The sequence below is a fragment of the Theileria orientalis genome, chromosome 2 (assembly GCF_000740895.1).
Source record: "Theileria orientalis strain Shintoku DNA, chromosome 2, complete genome".
NCBI lineage: Eukaryota > Apicomplexa > Aconoidasida > Piroplasmida > Theileriidae > Theileria > Theileria orientalis.
Genome location: NC_025261.1, coordinates 1,904,056 through 1,924,719, shown reverse-complemented (window position 1 = coordinate 1,924,719; position 20,664 = coordinate 1,904,056). Strand labels below are relative to the sequence as shown.

Genomic DNA, 20,664 nt, shown 5'->3' with positions numbered 1-20,664 from the left:
TGTGCAGCACTTAATTGTGGCAATAACTTATGCGCAGCTTCACTCACCTCCACGTAGTCGCTGACACTCGGGTACTTGATCACCTTGGTCGTCAACTTTGCTCTAAAGGGCGCTTATCAGCTTCCTCTTACCTCGCCATGTAGTACTTGACTATCGAGTCGTAGAGGTTGAACGCAGTGTCCTCCACTCGCGTCAACTCCTGTATCACCTCCTCCTGTATTCCCACTCCGAAGTTGTTTCCGTCCTCTATTCTCGGTATGTTAAGCTGTATCCACAGCTTAATGTTAGTGATCTGTGCGTCCAATTAGTCACTGGCTGCCGTGTACTTAACTATCTAAGCGTAGACTCGATGTATAACAGGGTGTGAGTTGTGTTATTTCTTAACGCCTCAGGGGCCGTGGCTTTGACGCTCTTATCATTCCATAAATATGTTCTATAAAGGTAAGCACTCATTTATTCATCTGCCTATTTATCTATTTTGCCTATTAATCTCTTATATTCTTACTATTTCTATTAACTCCGATGCTTCTAGCTTTATTTGCTCTAGTTCTAGGAATATTTGTTTGTGTGATGGCAACACTTGGTTCGCCTGCCCATTAGTTATTTTATTCTTGACGCTCACCTCCTCGTGTGCTCTCTTTGTTCTTTTACTCTCTGGGCTGTGGTTATTTATACTTTGGTATGATTCTTTATCTAAATCGTCCGAGTTGAAGAGTAGGCCTGATTTAGAGTACTCAGTCTAAGTTATTTTTGTTTTAAACTACTTGTTTTTACCAGTATGTTATTAAAATATAGTATTTTTTGAGGAATCCTTTCCCTCAGTGATAACAATGCTGATTTAGTGATTTCTTCTTTAAATATTTGATATTTATCTTTTACTTGTGGGTCCAGTGGATCAATTTTATCCACTGGTATTCCATTTAATTTTTTTTCCATATTTATTTTACTTTGTTATGATTCTAGGTTATGATGCCCAATCTGCACACAATATTATATTTAATTTATATTTTATTTTATTTTCATTTTTTATTTTTATTTATTTGTTTCTATTTTTGTTTTTATATTATTATTTTTTATATTTTGTTACTATTAATTCCCATTTATTTTTATTTTACCTTTACTTTTTTTTATTAATTTCTTTTATTTTTTACCCTTTTTTTATTTTTACTTACTATTAATTCCCATTTATTTTTTTATTTTTCCATTATTTTTATTTTTTACTATTTACTTTATACTTGTTTTAATACTATTTACTACAATTATTCTCTTTTTATATTTATACTATCACTCTTACTATACACACATATACATTTACGTTCTTAAAAACATTAAATATTAAAGTTTATTTTTTTTCCTTTGTATTCTCAATGTCTCTATCTCTTGTAGTAGCTATCTGCGATGCTGTTTCTTCCTATTTTTTGATACTATTTATGTTTTACTCCTTTTTTTCCTACTAACTTTCCTCACTTTTTCTATATACTCCATATTCTTTTAATCCTTGTATCTTCGCGTCTCTACTCATTTCCACATTTTTATTTTATAGCTGTTATGCTATTTCCATGGATACAATTATTTTGATATTTTACACTCTTACTATTTAACCTTCTTACATTGGCTCATTCTCTTCATCATACGCTAACTTTCCTATTATTATTAACATTAACTTTATTATTATTATTAATATTGTAACTACTCATTTGTCTTTGTGGTATGACGATCCTGACAGTAGCTTTCCTCCGTTTTTATCCAGTCTTTCTTTAAGTCTATTTTTACATGCTAGTATGAATCCTAGGTATGGTGGACTTGGTTTAATTGGCGTCGACGTGTACTCTGGGTGGAACTGTGTGCACAGGTAGAATGGGTGATCTTTCAACTCCAGTATGCTAACTCTGTTGTGGACTGGGTCTCTTCCTGAGAAGACTACTCCGTGTTTTTCCAGTCTTTCTTCGTATGCTGGGTTTACTTGGTATCTGTGTCTGTGTCTTTCCACTATCACGTCCTTGTGGTCGTAGAGGTCGTATGCTATTGTTCCTTTGATAAGTTTAGTTTCTTTCGCTCCTAGTCTCATTGACGCTCCCTTATTATTTTTTCCTTCGTACTCTGGCATCAGCGACACTGCGTGATACTTTGCTGGTACTGACGAGTCTTCTCCGTGGCATGCTTTTGGTTCAAATTCCTGTGCCACGTCTACTACTGTCAGCTGCAGTGCTAGGCATATTCCCAGGAGCGGCACCTTTTTATCTCTGCAATACTTCACTGACAACTTCTTCCCATCTAGTCCCCTCGTTCCAAATCCTCCTAAGAGCCGTCAATATGCTGCAATTACCACTACCTCACAACACGCATTATCAACTATCACTAATGGTATATAGTATTAACAGTATCGGCAACTATCACTTGTATTTGTAGTACTCAAATTGCCTATTAACCACGTAATCCTATACCTGGTATCAATACTCCGTCCACGCCCTTAAAGTTATCCTCAAACTTCTTAGATCCGTATTCTATAATGTATTTATTTAATGCTGCTGTAACTGCTTCTATAATACCACATATTAACTATCTATCAGCGCTATTATACAATTGTGTACAACTAATCTTTAAATGTGGTGACTTACCCTTTAATTCTGCAAAGTCTATCCACTTCAGGTTCAACTTGAGGTTACACTCCAGTGCCGAGTGCTTTAGTGCGTTTAACACTGACAGGTACGTGTCTGTCGATGCGTTGTACTTTCCCACCATTGCCACTGTGACCTTTTCGTTGTTCGGATTTTCGCAGAAGGTGCTCCAGTGCTTCATCGAGTACTCTGGCGGCATTGGAATCGAATTGTTTGGCTTAAACTTAAGCAGCTATTAAACTGTTAACACTAGCTATAGGAGGTCGTTCTAGCACTACTATTGCTAGTGTTAATAGTGTATTGTATGCTATGTGTTAACTGGGCTAATTGCTTAACGATTGCTATGAATTCGTCAAATTACCTCCAGTATCGACTCTGCTACTTTCTGTTCGTCCAACATCAGTGGAACTTGGTACAAGTCGGTGGTATTGTGTACGCTTATCACCTGTGATGGTCGTTATTTTACCATTATCAATATTAATACCTACTACTTATTTGGCCGTATGCTTCTAGTAATCGTCTACTTTACTTACATGTTTGTAGTGAACTTGTGTAAAAAAGGCTATCTTCCTCTTCGTTTCAGCTGTCAATTCGTTTGGGCAGCGGCAGAAAATCATATCAGGTTGTAATCCTCTTTGGAGCAAGGCCTGTATCACCATTAGACTACTGTTTCCAGTGCTGAACTCCTAGAAACAGTGGTGTAGTCACTATGTTAACTAGTGTTGAGCAGCAGTGGCTAAATTAACGGGTTACCTTCACTGAGTGTTGTGTTGGCTTTGACTTCTGCTCGTCCTCCCTTCCCACTATTGGCACGTAGGAGAGATGGCAGAGGCAAACGTTTTCATTCCCTAGCGTCAGCTTAAGCTGTCGGATCGTCTCCACGTACACTTCCGACTCGATGTCTCCCACCGTGCCTCCTATTTCAAGCAGACACATTTCCGGGTCTCTCCATCCCAGCCTGTCGACGTTCTTCTTTGACACGTCCTCTATCCAGTTGATCACTTCTTGGATGATGTGTGGGACTACCTAAATCAATTGTTAACTTTGAGTAATCAGTTCATATTTGCGATGGCTAAGGTGTGTCAACGCTTTAAATTGCATACATTCCCTCAACGGGTAATTTAATCATCTTCTGCGTTTTCTCACTCATAAGTTCGCATTTACTCAGAGCCCTGTCTTACCTGTACTGTTTTTCCCAAAAAGTCTCCCTTCCTCTCCTTTTCGAACACTCGACTGTACACCTTTCCTGAGGTCAAGCTGTGGTTTTTCGTCAGCTGTAGGTTGAGGAATCTTTCGTAGTTGCCCAAGTCCAGGTCCGATTCTCCTCCGTCGTGGAGTACGTACACCTAACACTGTTTATTTTAGAAGCACTTACTTCTCCGTGTTCGTTTGGTGAAATGGTTCCTGCATCCAGGTTAAGATACGGGTCAATTTTAACTGCTGAGATTGAGATGTTTCTCGAGCGGAGGACGACGCCGATACTGCTCAGCAGTGTGCCCTTTCCTATGCCGCTCATGGTTCCTCCGATGACGACCACGTACTTCATTGTTTCGCTGAAGACAATGTACTACCAACTCAGCTATGATCTTTCAGACAACCTTTATGTTAAACACAGTGACTGCGTATGTATAATAATGTGTAAAAATTATGGAATTTCAAAATTTCAATTTGTGTGGATCAAAAATCCACACCATTGTGTTTGCCTAAATTTATCATTCCAACCTCTTACTTCCTACCTTTTTTTGTGCTAACTATGCATCTGCTTAGGAATTTTTCCCTAAAGTAGACTACGTACTGCGATATTGGTGAGTTTTGTGGGTCTCCTGAATCTGTCATTAATTCTTCCACTAACCTCCTCTGTTAAAGAAATTTTCCAGGGATTCTACGGACATTTATTATATTCAAGTATTAACTACGTTTACGGGCCCATTTATACATAATTACACAGACTCTGCGTAATTAGTTGCTCATTCCTGGTATCTGCCCTCCACCACTGCTTTTACTTTTTAAATATCTGCCTATCTTTCTCCTGTTTAAACTCACCTATTGTTGGCACACTCTGTGGGTTAAACTTGTCCATATTCTCGTGGTCCACTGGCACACATATCCTTCCTAACGGTCACTCATTAGTGATATACACACTTTGTACACTTCTACTTCCTATCGTCGCTGGCCATATAACCGGCCTTAGTGGTAGCTAGGCTGAGTAATTGCTGCATAAATGAACTCGATACCTGTCTTTGCGTGCACGCAGAAGGGCGCCTTCAGCAAGTGACCTATGTCCTTCGTGACGTTAACGTCAAGCCTCGGGTACGAGAATGCTATTACGATGTCCATGAAGAAGCTTGGGAAGTAGTTCCTCGTTCCTCTGACTCCCCCTGGGATCCCACTCGTGCTTCTTCCACTTCCGCCGCTCGTGTGCGCCTTCGATGTCGTGTACTCTCCTGGTCTCTGCACGTTAAGGCTGTCGCAGAGCGAGTTGAAAAAGTCCAGGGAGCTTGTCACCTTTCCTGCGTTCATTACCGCCTTTCTCGCTGGCGCGTACCTCTCAGGTATATAGTCCAGCAGCGAGTTTACGTGCTGTTTGTTTTTAAAGAGGTTCTGCTCCACCAGGAGGTCCTTGAAGTTTCTGTAGCACACGTCGAATGCTCTTGCTATAAGTGGGTGCGACTCCATTCCGTACACGTTTACTTTTTTTGTGTACCCTTCTGATATTAAGTTGAGGTAGTCTATTATTGATATTCTTCCTTCTGCTGGTAGGCTTCTCGCTTTACTGTCGCATACCCAGCAGTGTATTCCTCTTCTTCCTGAGTACACCCAGAGTATGTTTTTAAATCCAAAATCTACTTCCAGCGTCCTCGTTATCAACTCCACTGCAATTTTAATGAATCTCCAGCACTTGATGCACACTTTTTTATCTGTGCAGCATGTTCTATAGTTATCGTAGTCGTCCATATCTATATCAAAGACCAGTTCTCTCTGTACTGGTCTAAAATCCGTCGTCAGGTGCATCAGTGCTATCTTCTTCGAGTATATTGCTCCTGTAATTTTTAATAACTTTGTTTCCACACTATTTACTGCATATCTATCCAATACTACTCTATCAATTTTATCTATCTAATTCCTCAATTCTTTTAACTAGGGTTGGGGGCTATCATAAGGTCCTCTATCTAATAGTATTTTTAACATTAAAATACTCTTAAATCTACTCCTACCTATATCAAACTTAAATGGTACTGTGTCAAATTCGCATAAGGTCTTATAAAACTTGTCTGACCCATCAAAACTCTACTTATTTTTGTTATTTATTGCATTATCACACACACTAAACTCTCACTGAGTGTTTAAGTCCATTTCTCTCATATTCTCTACCAATATCTACTATATAACTTCCTAATTTCTTTTTATACTCACCTGCCATCTTACATATATCTCACTTACGTCATTCATACCTCCTTTTTGGTATGTAAATGATATCTCTCTTTTATTTAAAATTGTGGAATCTATAAATCCATAATCAACTATGTCATTCAATTTCTTTTGCAATTTACAGTAACGCTCATTTGCAAGTTTAACTAATATTTTATCCGGTATTGTTATTTTTTTCATTCCTACCCTCGTATGATATCCATCTAATCAGGTCTTTTACTGGGCAAAAGTTCTCTAAAATGGTACACATTACAATATTTTACTTATTTGGTTAGTTCAATATAGCAAATTATACGTTTACTAGTCTATAAACGTACTATAATAAAAACGTAAGCTCGACTCTGTTACTATGGAATCTTCTACTATTGCCATTTTGAAAATACGAAATTACACCTAACCCTTGTAATACAAATCCGATTATCTGGTTGAATAATATTTTTACACATAAATTTCAAAATAGCAGCGCGTGGTTTCGATCCACGGACCTGGGGGTTATGAGCCCCCCACTCTCCCTCTGAGCTACGCTGCTTACTAATTTCGACCTAAAACTTGATTTATAAAGGTTTAGTTTACAAGTGTGTACGATTTACCACGTGTTCAAACATGTATTGATTGAATAAATAAATTAGTAGTTATCGGGGTATATTTGCTGGTTTTCTTCGTATGTTTTTTCCATCGTCAGAGGATTCTTAGGCATAAGTATGAAGGTGTGGCCACCCCTACTCGTGTTTACGCATACTTCCGCTACTTTAGCTCTATTGAGTCCATCTGTGTCTATAAAAATTTTTAATAAGAATTCTTTATTAATATATGTCTATTATACAATCAATTTGTCATAGAAGGTTACAACGTCAACAATGTGTAAGTTGTTACAATTAGCAAGGTGTTATTTATTAACATTTGATATGTTTAAAGGATAATTTACTAAGATACACATACTTTGAGGTTGATAGTATCTAAGTTGTCCGATAGCCAAAGCTTTATCTCCCACTCTGCACAATTTGTTAATTTGTACGTGTTTACCTTGCTCTGGAGTATATATAGTCAACATTTCCCACTCCGTATAAAACAACTTTGTGCCAATCTGTTCTAATCATTCCATTTCTAGTTCTCTACATAATTCAATTAATTTGCGCTAACACATTGGAAATTATTTACGTTACAAAGTTAACTAATTTTTGGTTGTATAACAATAAGTTATGAGTTATTTAGTAGTTACGTCTGATGTAGCGATTGATAATCTGAGAGATTTTACGCCGTTTTCAAACACATGAGGCTCTGCTATGAATCCAATCCTTCCACAAAGAGTAACATTATTGGCAGATATATCGAACTAAAATTAAATTAATAAAACAGCAATAACAGTTTTGCCAAAAATAATCCTAATAAAAATATTTAGGTGTATACGTGTTCTCTTAGAGGCTGTTTGTCGCTAAGATTCTGTTCGTTAAATTGTTCATTTGAATCATCAACTAGGTCATTAAACGATTCATCGTACTGATATACTTTTTTTGTATGATTATTTGGTAAAGAATAGTATGATATATTTGATTTTATAAAGAAAAGTTTCCTGTTATTTGAGTTTAAGCCAATACAAATACAAAAGGGTAAATACAACAAAAACAAAATCATTGCGATTATATAATTGACTTTAACACTAATTATGGATTAAAAACAATTTATATATAATATTAATTTGGATAAAACTCTAAAAGTAAACTACATAGCAATATGTAATTATTCCCCAGGCAGATTCTACAACGAATAAATATCAATTACATATCGATATTGTATTAGTTATAACAATATAGAAATAAAATATTGGTTTCTATGTTTAATTGTAATTAATGTGTAATTTTTGAAAATTATGAAAACGATTAACAAACTTGTTATAAATAGTATATCTAATTTAATTAATAATTGAAACATATTCAAAATTTACTAATTTAATGATAAATAATATTTTATTGGCGTAATTAAGACTTAAACGCCTAAATTGATGATAAAATACCACTAAATTATACCTTATTGTGCTTTTTTCAGCAAAAAATAATTTTTATTGCTCTTAACCTGGTTAATTAATTGTTCTTCGTTTATTTAAACCGATTAAATTTAAATGTGTAATGGATTCCATAAATTAAATTTGACTTTATTAATAGGGTTCTTGGGACTACTTATTAATTTTATTAATTAATTCGTCTGTTTGTTGTTAAATAAGTTGGTAAATTGTTTAAAATTACTTAAAATGAATGGAATTTAAAGTACTTATTAAAACTTTCCCCTTTAACGCCATTCGATTTACTGGTAAATTATGTCAATTAACCCTGAGATCACTCTATTTGTTTATAAAATTGCTGTTTAAATCAACTACAAATTTGTATGTTGATGTTTTGGATAATATAAATAAGCCAAGTGAATGTATATTAATAGTTGGTCCCAGAAATTCTGGTAAAAGTTCATTACTATATCGCATTAAGCTTTCCGAGTTTATTTCAACGGTACCTCCTCTACTCATCATGTTTATAAGATAAATACAGTTGTGAATTAGTTTGTTATCAGTTGATATTTATTTCTTAAAAGATTCTACTATCTTTCAGTCGCTTCTTTATCGTTCATCTTCCTGATTCTTCACGTAGACGCCTACTGGATCCAGTGTTGAAGAGCAATTTTACCTGTGCAGATTTTGCCTGGTTCCGCCATCAAATTGTATACACAGTGATCTGAAGGACTATGATAAGATTAAAGTTAAAATTTACGAACTCGGATTCAATGATTCAATTCACACTTATCAGCACCAAATTCAGGTACCATTATTATGTTAGCCAGTTAGTTGGACATGAGTAGTTATTGAACACCGCCAAATTGCCTTGAGCATTAATAACTAATAGATCTGTAATAAAGTAATTTATGTCATTGACTCCTTTGGCAACCATAAGCTCTCGGAGATCAACAAGGACATAATAACGCTGATATCTGAGCATAACTATCATCACAGAATGCCTAAGTATGTCTTTTTCATTACGAAAAATGTAAGTTTAACGTGGAATAGTGATCGCATGAGTGATGCTGGTTAACAATGATTTATAGGATATGTTCGGAGGCATAGACCACACAGCTTTGCAAAAATCGATAGAGATACCTCAGGAGTTAAAGGACAAGTAAGTGGATAATACAACAAATATTTAGTTCTTGTAACGGGGAGTAACAACTGCGTAGGTACATGTTCGTCTTGGGGAGCTCAGTGACTGGGCAGGGTATCTTTGAATCCATTGCGTTCCTGTTGCTGGACAGAAGGCCATCGCAGAATGAAAACTCAGATTTGATAGTGCTGTGAATCGCAAAATGTAATTATAGAATAAATAAGCATATGCGCAGACCAGTGAATATGTAATTTATATACACATTGGTGTCTAACGTATACACATATACTTAAATAATTAGGCGTGTGTTAAATAGGATAAAAACAAGGTGTTTTCAGTTAAAAGAAGCTGATTCTATAAATAAAATGAACTAAGATAATGAAATAACCTTATCAAAAAACGATTTGATGTTAACATTGTTTAAATAGTCGCGATATTCTGTAAAATAATAAAGTATGATGAATGGAACCTGTAATGTCGGCCTAAAAATAAAATATTAAGGCGTAATATAAAAGAAAAATAATAAAAAAGAAATTTTTAGAGTAAATAGTTAATGTTTATGATACATTGGTGTCATTATCAGCTGAATTTAGAGAAAAACTTATAGGGCTGATGAATGAAAAAAATAAGGAAAATAATAATAAAAAATTCATTAGCAAAAAATTTAATTTAATTACACATAAATAGTTTTAAATATAGAATGAATAAAGGTATATATAAATAAAGTGTGTATTTAAAAAGTATAGGAATAGACACTATTAAGAGTGTGGTGTTAACGCCATCAGAAGAATTGGCGGTGATGTAATCAGTGTAAAGAATAGTATTATTGTTGTTGGCGATAATAATAAAAATGAATATTAGCAATGTAAAAATAAATATAAACTAACTAGTAATTAAATAATTTATAGAATGGATGTAAATGTAGTTACACACTAAGTTAATTTTAAAGATTCTTGAAGATTTTGAATAAAAATTAATATAGAACTTTTGTTCGCCAACTAATTTAAAATTATCGCCTCAAAAACTTACCTTCCACAGAAGGATTGCAAAAGGATCGTTTGGAGTGGTTTATTTGGTAACAGATCAGTATGGAACGAAATATGCAGTCAAAAGATCAAAAAAATTGTTAGATTGGTAGTTATAATTTATTCATTAAAATATTATGAGTATATAAGGACATAGTATATTGTTATTATGAACAAAGATGACTTTGGATATGGATGTGTACATTTAATTATCACTAATTAGTTATTTATTTGGTACACATTAGTTAACATAACCATAATTAACGTTAAAGTATAGTAATTGCATTAATTAATGGACTAATAGAATGTTAAACTTATAAATTAACATTATAGTATTAGTTTATAGTCAGAGTGTTAGTTAAGTAAACACCCTGAAACAATAGTTAACTAATATATTTTAAATTAAACTACATTAATATGACTAATTTAAATGTAGTGGCAAAAAACGCTCTAGAGAGTTGGTTAATTTGGGTATTTGCAATGGAGCCAGAAATGTAATAAAGTATTATGGGTCGTTTTACACATTGGACCCGTATGGAAATTGCATACAAAATTGTGTATTGGAATATATGCCATGCAACCTGAGGACTTGTATACTTCTATTTAAAAGAAAATTGAGTGAAAGAATGTATAATAATGACATGGTAGCAAAAAATGTTGACACAAGTTATGCCTTAACTAATGACTCTCTATACTCAAGTGATGATTATTCAACCGAGGATGTTATTAATAAGTTTATTGAAATAGCAAGGTATGATAAATATGGAAAATATAATTAAATTGACATTCGTTATGCCATATAAATAGCATATTATGTGTTTTACAATTGACAGTTGGTAAATTTTAATTGAATAGAAATGTGGCGATTGGCATAAATGAAATACATCAAAGAGGATTAATTCATAGAGATTTGAAGCCAGACAATATTCTGGTACTGTTTAAAAAATTGATATTAAAGATGTTTACCTATTTTACAAATAGTGTATATTTTGGTTATGTAGTATAACTTATATATTATAGCATATACTTGTAGACCTTAGTAGTATGTATACACATATATGTATATTTGTAGATTGATACGGCTATAAATCCTAATCACATTAGAATATGTGACTTAGGCTCATCAAAACAGTTCACTCGAACATTTTATGTTCATGATACTGGAAGTGATACCAGTATTAACAATAATAATAATGGATCTGGATCGAAAGACGCATACCCCTTGAATAGAAAATATTCATTAGCCAACCCATTCAAAACAGTCTCGACACCTTATATCTGCTCAAGATGGTATAGAGCTCCAGAACTTTTATTCGGTTCTGTGTTCTACGACGTATAAAATAGTAGTTATTAGATAGTATTGGTAGTAAAAGTGGTGGGTGAACAAAAATGTTAACCCGAAATATTAAAACATAAAGCAACAACTGATAATAATTTTTAGATTAAGGCTGACAGTTGGTGTAAGTTGATTTCTAATTGATTTATTTCATTATTGTTTAGCATTTGGATGTATATGTGCAGAAATTTTACTACTGAAACCATTGTTCGCACCAAAACAAAAGTAGCTATTTCTTAGTTATTAAATAACAATTAATTAAAAACTTATTTTTTAACATATTTATACATTTATTTAATGTTGAATCAGTGCTTTAGCTAGTAAATAACATGATTATATAATAAAAATTTTAATAGCCATGAATCGATACAAGTTCTTAAAATCATTGACATCCTCGGAACTCCAAACAAGTATATTTGTTTAAAATTATAATTAATAAACAGAAATGAATTGGATGACATATTGATCAATATACCGAGACAAGAGATTGTATTTTTATTAGATATTATATTATTCATATGTACTAACTATATATACTTGTATATGTATGTATATGTGTACATAGGCATATTTATGTGTAGAGGACCAAGGCTAACGAGCTGTTTAAAATATATAAATCAGCCAATAAGTTAAACATGATCATAAATGAAGCTTATAATCGGTTAATAAGTCACAACTTAATTAATTTGAGAAACGATAGTAACAAAAGAATGGAAGTAGATGTAAACACTAAAGCTGAAAGCTGTAATAGCAGTAATAATCCTCTAGAAAACAATATAAAAGAAAATAACAGATTGAGAAGACTGTGCGAAGTTACGAAGTTACTTCTGAAATGGTATCTTTATGCTTAATTTATAAACATTATAGGTCACCAAGAGAAAGAATCACAGTTAGTCAAGCTTTGCAACTATTATCATAGTCTTCTAATGATAATTTTATTAAAATATTTTTATGTGTAATATTTGTAAATTTTATAAGAGTATATAATTGAAATTTGACCATGTTCTACACAACGGGTGTGTGGTGGTAACAATTTTCGTTTTACTGTTATCTTTTAATATTTAAATGTTTTAGCATTAATATCATTTGTATTGTTATATTTTTAAATCATGGGTACTATTTTGGATAATAATAGGCCCGAAATATCGCAATTAATTGGAGCCGATGGAGCGCGTCCCAGTTCCAACCTGGACTCGTATAAGCTCCACTCTTTTTACTCCAATTTGCCGGTTTACAGAAAAAAATATGATTGGAATGTCCCTAAATGGACCAAGGATGATATTGTTAACCTACACAAATTTGTTAAGTCGAGCATAGTATCAATTTTATCTGATAAAATTGAATTGAAATACAGTAAATTACCGTTTTCTGATAGTCAAAAGCTGTTAAAGCTGTTAACTAAATTGGATTCTAGGGATTTGTATATTATTTATCTAAACTTTGACTTTACTTTGTTATCTGCAAGTTTAATTAAATTGATTAGGAGTGATTCATTTGATGAATTTTTAAAAAATATATCTAATTTGCATGATAACAACTCTAACATGTATGATGTGTATAGTAAAACTCAGAAAATTTACAATAACTTTAAGGAGATATATCTGCCTAATAAACCAATGTTTCAAAACGTTGATTTGTCTGTGTTTTGGGACGATGTAGCAAGTGAAATGAACTCTAAAAGAAAGGGAACTATGTCATATAAGATATCTACAGATTGTTGTGTAAAGTTTATCCATTCAACAAAGGATGGAGTATTGATTACGGAAGTCTCGGAAGATGAATTTGCAAGGATAGAGGAGTTTTTACTAAAGAATAAGGCCAATCCAACTAAAAAGTATCAATTTAGTAATTACAGTTTTTATAGTTTATATAGAAATGATGTTAACATTTACATAATTAATCTAAGTGATATAATCCTATTGTAGTTGCATTGTCAATTGTGTCAATTTGGGAGTGACTGTGTATCAGTATATAAAGGTTGTTTTACACCAGGGGAAAACAAGTAAATGGGATGCATCTGAAGACGCCGTTCTGCTTGAATCAGTATCTTCTGATTTATACGACAATGCCTACAGTTCAGGTATTGGTAGTTCTACCAGTAACTATGGTATTTCCTGGAAAGAGATATCTAGAAATATACCTGGCAAAAACGCTGAACAGTGTAGGTTAAGGTATAGACAAATCAAAAAGGTAACTTTAATACGATTGTACTAGTGTTAATGTGTAATCCATAATACCTCCTGAATTTTTAACAAGCTTATCTAATGTGCTTGTGAGTTATCTAATGTGTAGAACAAGATCTCTGATTCGCCTTTTTTGATAAAGGAAATGGCACGTCTTAAAATATTAAAGGCTTCTTTCGGCAACAACTGGTCTAAAATATCAAATTTGATGCCCGGTCGCTCTCCAAGACAGTGCAGAGATAAAATCTCGGAAACAACCAAATTCACTATTGAAAACGCTCTCGAGTCACTTCAGTACTTTAGGGACTTTCTATTAACATTCACTAACTACTACTCAAACTTAAATAAACCATTTTTTGTTGGTCGTTATTGGAAGAGTTTCGATTGGCTCGGGTTATATCTGATTATGGTTCTGAAAATAACTAGAAACCAAGACCTTTTGGATATTTTGAAAAAATTTTATTTTTCAAACGCTATTGAAAAAAGGATTAAAATAGTTTTTGAGGATGGACTCAGCAAGAACGTAACAGAATGCTCTGGCTCAGACATTTATGCAATAACTAATTTTTTACAAATTATAGCATCTAGAGTCGATGAAGTTCACTTTGACAAAGTCGTTAGGGTAAACAAGGCTTTATCTAAACAACTTTTTAGGGTATTACTTATACATTTATAATTAGTAGATATTATTTTTGTTAGATTTTAATGAATTTTAGAGGTGTGGTACCGGTGAAAGTGTCGATTTTAAGATTTTTGATAAGGAAAATAACTTTGATGATTTAAAAAGTTCGGTTTTTAATTCACTTAATAGGTTATGGCCTTAATTTTCTTTAAACTATATTTACAAATATACATAACTTTGTGGTGATTATTAGATAAATGGCCCGTCCTGTCTGTTAATTTTAAACTATATAAATGATAATAAATAAATAAATTGTAATAACGATTTTAAACATTATTTTTAATTTGTTCAACCCCAGTGATTATCTTTATAACTGGACTTGAGAATAAATTATTTTTATTAAAATGGCAGTAATTTTATAATTTATATTTAAAATATTTAGTACAAGTTTGAAATCTTTTAAATTTAAAATTATTTAAATATACTTTAAAAATTTATAGACTAAACACAACTTTTGATTTTAATATTTTAATTTTTATAAAAATGTGTAAATAAAATATAGTTATTCATATATCATATGTATACAATAAATAAATTTAATACATTATTAAATATTCAATGTGATAAAAATAAAAAATTTATAATTAAATTATTTAATAAAAAATTAAGAATAAAAAATATGTATTAAAAATAAAAAAAATAAAAATTATTAATAGAATAAAAAAAAATATAAAAATAATATACTTATATAAATCTATAATTTATTGTAAATTTATTTAAAATTCGATAATTAAAAAATAATAAAAAATATAATAATAATAATTTACATAAATTTTATAAAAAAAACTATATAAATAAATAAATAATATATTAATTAAATATATATAAATAAATAAGATGAATTTTTAAAATTATATAGAAAATATATAAATTATACAATTGACAATAATGTATATATATTTTAATATAAAAAAAAATTAATAATATGTATATTGAATATTTAATTGAAATAAATAAAAAATTTTTTATATATTTCAGTATAATTATAAACAATTTTTATTAAAATAAATACATTTTGTTATATTTATATTATAAAATTCATAATTTAATCATTTATCAAATAAATTATATATATATATTTTAAGTTTATATTTTATTTTTAAATTTATTTATTATACAAAATTTTATAAATTTTAATTTACATTTTAATAATTTAAATATATGAATAAAAGAATATTATGTGTGTATAATTATGAATTTAAATTATTTATAAATATTGATTTTAAACATATATATTCAATTAGAATAAAAAAAATATATTTTTTAAATACAATTTTTAATTTTATACATTAAAATACAAATTTTTATATATATTCACAGTATTATTATATTTTTTTATACTGTTTTATATAATTTAATATATATTTTTTATCTATTTCATTTTAATTTATACAATAAATATAATTTTTTAATATATTTGTTAATTTAATATTTTTTATAAATTAATTTTAATATTTGTTATATTATTTCAAAAACAATTTTATATTTTTATGTTAAAATATAATTCATAATTTATTTTGATTTGTTTTAAATATTTTAACGTACGATTATAATATAAATTAGATCAAATTTATTAAAATTTAATTTATTATTATATTTTATCTGTGTCAAATAAATTTTATAGAATCTTTGTCTGATCATATCTATAAATTATATACATAATCTTATAATATTTTTATAATAGATCTGTTTTGCTATAATTAAACATAAATTTATTTATTATATGTTAATTTATAATTTATATAATTTTTTAGTATTAGCTTTATTTTTATTTAAATAACTTTAGCGTACACACTTACGGCCAGATGTGTAAAAATTATATGCGATTTTTTGTTTATTAAATGTAATTTTTAACATCGAATCTTAATTTTATATCGACATAAATCTTATTTGAATCTGTTTGCAAAAATGGTTTTGTACGACATAACTATATCTATTTACAGGAAAGACGGCTACATGAGTGGAAAGCCACGACTGCTTGACATTTATGTTTCAAAAGAGGAGCAATATGACAAATTAAGTAGAAGGATAAACAGATATAGGCACACTATTAAATATAATGAAAGTAACTACAATGCCTCTAATTATCATATCAATGTATATGATAAGAACGCTCTTTATTATAAGTACTTATTGAAATACTTTTGTCCCAAAAAAAAAGTTATATCAATTGATCTATTTTTTGCATCAAGTGACTATAAAAATACAAATCCATTGGTTTTAGGTATTAACCATGAAAATGAAGATCCTGTGTATTACACATATACATTTTTGATTTATGACACAGCTCCAAAACTACTGTATAATGCTGACTTTAGCAATTTACCTAATCCTTCAGAATCATTTAAAGAAGAGGATTTGATAACAAGATTAATGGTAGAGCACGATCTATATTTAAGAAGAAATAAAGGAGATAGGATGGTTATAATGCTGAATACTAAAACAAGTAATGAAGATAAAATTACATATCCAAAAACAGGAGGTAGTAAAAATAGAATAACTGTTTCAAAATGTCAAAATTCAGGGTCTGAATATTTTGATAAATATGAACATAAAATTGAACCGAAATATTGTCCATCAACATTTTATCTGTGCTATGATAAAAATACTCTATTTGTTGTACATGGCAAAAATTTCAAAGATCTTATTTGTGCTGATGTGTATTATAACAAATATTATGGTATCGAACCGATTATTTTAGTATTAAAATCCAAAGATGTAAACAAATTATATAAATACTCAGAATTAAAAAAGGATTTTATAAACTCTAATAAAAATAAAAATACAAATGAATTGGAAGATTTTAAAGAAAATGATGTTATAAATAAACTGAAAGAAGAAAATGACAAAATAAACCCCGATGTGACCTATTTAATAGATAAAAAAACCAATTATAGTTATAAGGTCAATGTCGAAGAACGAAATGAAAATGACTTAAATGGATTTACCAAATATTGTCATACGCCTGAAAGTAGTTATACAACTGTAAAATCTTTAATACTATTTGGTAATAATAAATTAGTGAAAAAAACAATAAGTGGTAAATATGAAGAAATTAAAGAAATACAGGAATTAACATATTCTTATATTGAAGTTTTTTTTGGTTCAAAAAATGATAGTATTCCTTTGATTATTAAATTAAACAAATCAGAATCAAATAATCAATATTATGTTCACAACAAAGATGATTCATTTTACTGGGAAGAATGGAATTTTCAATCAATTGTTGATAATAGGGAAATATTAAAAAAATTAAAAGAAACTGAGTCAAATTTATTTGATTCAATATCTTTGCTAGTTGACTTTGATAAAGAATATAACAAAAATGATGTAGAAAGTAAAACTGGTTTTAAACCTACTGAATCTCAACCAGAAACTATAAAAGTTTCTGAAAATAGTAGTTTAGAGTGTCTAAATAAATTAAATTACAAGTGCTATGAACACAGTTTATTATATAAAACTGAATCGGACTTGTCTGATATTGAGAACCTTAAATTGAAGTTGTTTATATCCAATGGAAATTACAAATATGGTGAGATAACTTTGTACAACACCGATGATCCAAGTGACTTCAATAAAGAGTATATTTACTATAAAAATAAAAAAACTGACAACAATTATAAAGATAACTTTTATGTATTTTTTTATTGTGGGAACAACAAAGAAAAAGGAGATCCTAGGCCAGTACTATTTTGTTATCAAAATAAAGTATACAGGCCCCTAAACCTGGAAGAATATAGTAAGAAATGGGTTTGTGTGAAAGGTGTTGATTTTAAATCTGATTTTTGTACAATTCCAAACCTCTCAGAAACACTCAAAGAAGTATCTTATTTCTTGAACCCTGTAAATATAGATGAAACTACTGATAGAATAATTGGGAATTATAAGATTACTAACAGATATACTACCCACAATTTTAATAATAGTACTTCAGTTCAAATTACTATTAAGCCCGAAGATTTAAATTGTTACAGAAAATACACTCATAGTACTACTTCTGGTTATATTTTGGGAGAAATTGCCCATAATAGAGGTAAATTGTTTGAAAGCTATGAACAATATACCAAAAGCCTATCGAATAGTGGCACCGTCAAATTTCCAGATAATGTCTTTGTATATTATTATTTGTATGATAAAGGACATAATTATCCTTTGTTAGTAGGCTTAAAGTTTCCTGGCATCCATACTAACTACTTTAAATTAAGTTCGAAAGATAAGCCTTTGAAGTGGGTTAGGATTGATGATAGTCAGGAATGGCAACTGGCGAGTAAGAATATTGAAAAACTTCTGCACAATATTAGGTATAACCTAGGGATTGAGTATGAGAATAAAAAGGATAATCTCATCATTGAATCTGCTGATAAGTGTAATGAACGCAGCAATGTTGGTATTATAGCTGGTGTTATCTCTACAATCGTTTTAATCGCCGGAGGTGTTGCTGGTGCTGCTTACAAGTTTCCGGAATTTTTCCGTTCTATTTACAGTAGAATTAATTAAAAATTCCTTGATCCTATTAATTTTCTATTCTAACCCATATTTAATAAATTATTTTTATTTATGGCACTATTTATTCGACAACGAATTATATATAAAATAATTTTACCTATATTAAGATCTATATAAAAAAAAGATTTGTCTAATCTACCAATGTTATAACATTTGCAATATTTCTTCCAATTGTATTTCAAATTGGTTCCACTCGATCAGGCCATCTCCGTCGTCATCGATATAGTTAAACATAAGATTAAACCAGGCAGTGTTACTAAAATACCATTAATTTGTTCAATGGTAAGATAAATATTTTATAATGCCAATAATATTATTTATATCAAAAGTGATAATTGCAATGTTAATATAAAAAAATACTTTGTATTTATTATTTGTTTAAATTCTTTTTTACTTAATTTATTGTTTACGCTACTCTTTTCATCAACCTTCCTGGTTATAACATCAAAGTACTCGTTTCTCCAATTTTCGATGATATCGAACATCTAGTAAAAAACGTTAGCGGTATGTATAATTAATATGTATTAATGCATAAATAGCTATATATGATCTTAATATACAATCTGGTTCAACTCTTGATTTCTGTCAACCATGACTTTATGCTCTTTTTCCAGTATTCTCAACTTATCCTAAAGTGATAAATTGTTAAAATAAGAAATAAAATTTTTATTATTGTTTATGCTGTGCTTTAACCTGTAGTTTTCCCTTAACAGCGTCTACTAGATCAGGTGTGTTAAGTTCTTTAGACTCAGGTAAGCAAAGATCATTGAAATTATCATCGAATAAATTTATTGATCCAGGAGTTTTCATGGTGATTAATGGATCAATAGACTTAATTAGTGTTTTATAGTCCATTCCTCTGGAGATTCCGTCAACTATAATTTGACTACATTGGCATTAATCTAGTGGAAGTGTAAATTATATTTTAGTCTTAATACTTCTTAGATAAGACTAATGACAGCCAAATAATTATTATCAGGATGTGGATACATTATTTTATTGTCCTGAGATATGCATCTCTTGATGAACTTAATCTGAGTCTCAATGACGTCAACCCCCTCCGAGTTCAACTCATCGTAGCAACATTTTAGATCTTCTGGTAAATAATTATGGAGAATGGAAAATAATGACTAATTGTATTTAATTAATACTCAATTGATCGTATGTGTTAGTGTTTAACTCATCTCTGTTTGTAAACAATCTCCTGATAACATCAGTGAATGAATCTATAAAAAATTATAAAAAACTACAAAATAAATACAAATTATTTATGTATATATTAAATACTATTTATGAAGATTAAATAACTTTAAATTCAATTGACTTATTATACCATTTGTCTGTTTTCTTTGGAAGCAGCTTAACGGTGTGCACAGACATAGCCAATCGTCGATATTTGTGGATTTCATATTTAAATCATCATCAAAAAGAGTTATTTAAAATCTCAAATTCAGTTTAATGTGTAAATGATATTCTTTATTTAACTAATGATAATACCTGACATTAAACAACGTTTAGAAAATATTTTTTACAATTGTTTGTATAATCATAATATTTAACATTAATATTGACTTTTTATTGATTATTATTATTATTTTATAGTTTTTATACTGTTTATCGCATTTTAAAACTGCCTTCCTGCCTTTATACTATAATTTGCATAAATACATTATATTCTCAACTATTAAAACTTTCGAAGGCACCTGCATTGATATCATCGACTACAATATATTGTTTTAGTTTTA

General features: G+C 30.1%; 10 protein-coding genes and 1 non-coding gene across 11 annotated transcripts; 4 read left to right on the top strand and 7 right to left on the bottom strand.

Annotated features, from left to right (window-relative positions):
* Positions 1 to 127: 127 nt before the first annotated feature.
* TOT_020000874 (subunit of proteaseome activator complex) lies at positions 128 to 936 on the bottom strand (the record flags this gene model as incomplete). Its single annotated transcript, XM_009692627.1, has 4 exons — positions 128 to 292; positions 506 to 589; positions 623 to 739; positions 775 to 936. 4 exons carry the CDS (start codon positions 934 to 936, stop codon positions 128 to 130), a joined length of 528 nt encoding a protein of 175 aa, XP_009690922.1.
* A 406-nt stretch (positions 937 to 1,342) lies between these two features.
* TOT_020000873 (hypothetical protein) lies at positions 1,343 to 1,522 on the bottom strand (the record flags this gene model as incomplete). Its single annotated transcript, XM_009692626.1, has 2 exons — positions 1,343 to 1,407; positions 1,459 to 1,522. 2 exons carry the CDS (start codon positions 1,520 to 1,522, stop codon positions 1,343 to 1,345), a joined length of 129 nt encoding a protein of 42 aa, XP_009690921.1.
* Positions 1,523 to 1,693: 171 nt separating this feature from the next.
* TOT_020001015 (CTP synthase) lies at positions 1,694 to 4,164 on the bottom strand (the record flags this gene model as incomplete). Its single annotated transcript, XM_009692625.1, has 8 exons — positions 1,694 to 2,298; positions 2,445 to 2,540; positions 2,619 to 2,850; positions 2,980 to 3,063; positions 3,152 to 3,304; positions 3,372 to 3,644; positions 3,800 to 3,964; positions 3,994 to 4,164. 8 exons carry the CDS (start codon positions 4,162 to 4,164, stop codon positions 1,694 to 1,696), a joined length of 1,779 nt encoding a protein of 592 aa, XP_009690920.1.
* Positions 4,165 to 4,295: 131 nt separating this feature from the next.
* Positions 4,296 to 6,419, bottom strand: TOT_020001014 (DNA primase small subunit; the record flags this gene model as incomplete). The annotated part of the gene is made up of 9 exons (XM_009692624.1): positions 4,296 to 4,321; positions 4,355 to 4,441; positions 4,471 to 4,500; positions 4,662 to 4,730; positions 4,853 to 5,659; positions 5,834 to 5,906; positions 6,033 to 6,121; positions 6,234 to 6,281; positions 6,365 to 6,419. The coding sequence occupies 9 exons, from the start codon at positions 6,417 to 6,419 to the stop codon at positions 4,296 to 4,298; spliced, it is 1,284 nt and encodes a 427-aa protein (XP_009690919.1).
* Positions 6,420 to 6,504: 85 nt separating this feature from the next.
* TOT_02t000005 lies at positions 6,505 to 6,576 on the bottom strand. The gene has a single exon. It is a non-coding gene; the product is annotated as a tRNA-Met (tRNA).
* A 96-nt stretch (positions 6,577 to 6,672) lies between these two features.
* On the bottom strand, positions 6,673 to 7,679 carry TOT_020000872 (uncharacterized protein; the record flags this gene model as incomplete). Its single annotated transcript, XM_009692623.1, has 5 exons — positions 6,673 to 6,821; positions 6,987 to 7,039; positions 7,071 to 7,159; positions 7,267 to 7,380; positions 7,455 to 7,679. The coding sequence occupies 5 exons, from the start codon at positions 7,677 to 7,679 to the stop codon at positions 6,673 to 6,675; spliced, it is 630 nt and encodes a 209-aa protein (XP_009690918.1).
* A 617-nt stretch (positions 7,680 to 8,296) lies between these two features.
* TOT_020000871 (ADP-ribosylation factor) lies at positions 8,297 to 9,381 on the top strand (the record flags this gene model as incomplete). Its single annotated transcript, XM_009692622.1, has 5 exons — positions 8,297 to 8,545; positions 8,684 to 8,851; positions 8,936 to 9,076; positions 9,135 to 9,205; positions 9,264 to 9,381. The coding sequence occupies 5 exons, from the start codon at positions 8,297 to 8,299 to the stop codon at positions 9,379 to 9,381; spliced, it is 747 nt and encodes a 248-aa protein (XP_009690917.1).
* A 506-nt stretch (positions 9,382 to 9,887) lies between these two features.
* On the top strand, positions 9,888 to 12,467 carry TOT_020000870 (uncharacterized protein; the record flags this gene model as incomplete). The annotated part of the gene is made up of 10 exons (XM_009692621.1): positions 9,888 to 9,897; positions 9,934 to 9,983; positions 10,170 to 10,312; positions 10,649 to 10,963; positions 11,068 to 11,143; positions 11,285 to 11,528; positions 11,713 to 11,773; positions 11,905 to 11,958; positions 12,240 to 12,383; positions 12,416 to 12,467. 10 exons carry the CDS (start codon positions 9,888 to 9,890, stop codon positions 12,465 to 12,467), a joined length of 1,149 nt encoding a protein of 382 aa, XP_009690916.1.
* A 190-nt stretch (positions 12,468 to 12,657) lies between these two features.
* Positions 12,658 to 14,555, top strand: TOT_020000869 (uncharacterized protein; the record flags this gene model as incomplete). Its single annotated transcript, XM_009692620.1, has 4 exons — positions 12,658 to 13,382; positions 13,474 to 13,738; positions 13,841 to 14,386; positions 14,448 to 14,555. The coding sequence occupies 4 exons, from the start codon at positions 12,658 to 12,660 to the stop codon at positions 14,553 to 14,555; spliced, it is 1,644 nt and encodes a 547-aa protein (XP_009690915.1).
* A 1,766-nt stretch (positions 14,556 to 16,321) lies between these two features.
* On the top strand, positions 16,322 to 18,910 carry TOT_020000868 (conserved hypothetical protein; the record flags this gene model as incomplete). The annotated part of the gene is made up of 1 exon (XM_009692619.1): positions 16,322 to 18,910. The coding sequence occupies one exon, from the start codon at positions 16,322 to 16,324 to the stop codon at positions 18,908 to 18,910; it is 2,589 nt and encodes an 862-aa protein (XP_009690914.1).
* Positions 18,911 to 19,063: 153 nt separating this feature from the next.
* On the bottom strand, positions 19,064 to 20,328 carry TOT_020000867 (uncharacterized protein; the record flags this gene model as incomplete). The annotated part of the gene is made up of 5 exons (XM_009692618.1): positions 19,064 to 19,175; positions 19,493 to 19,548; positions 19,613 to 19,794; positions 19,872 to 20,015; positions 20,253 to 20,328. The coding sequence occupies 5 exons, from the start codon at positions 20,326 to 20,328 to the stop codon at positions 19,064 to 19,066; spliced, it is 570 nt and encodes a 189-aa protein (XP_009690913.1).
* Positions 20,329 to 20,664: the final 336 nt, after the last annotated feature.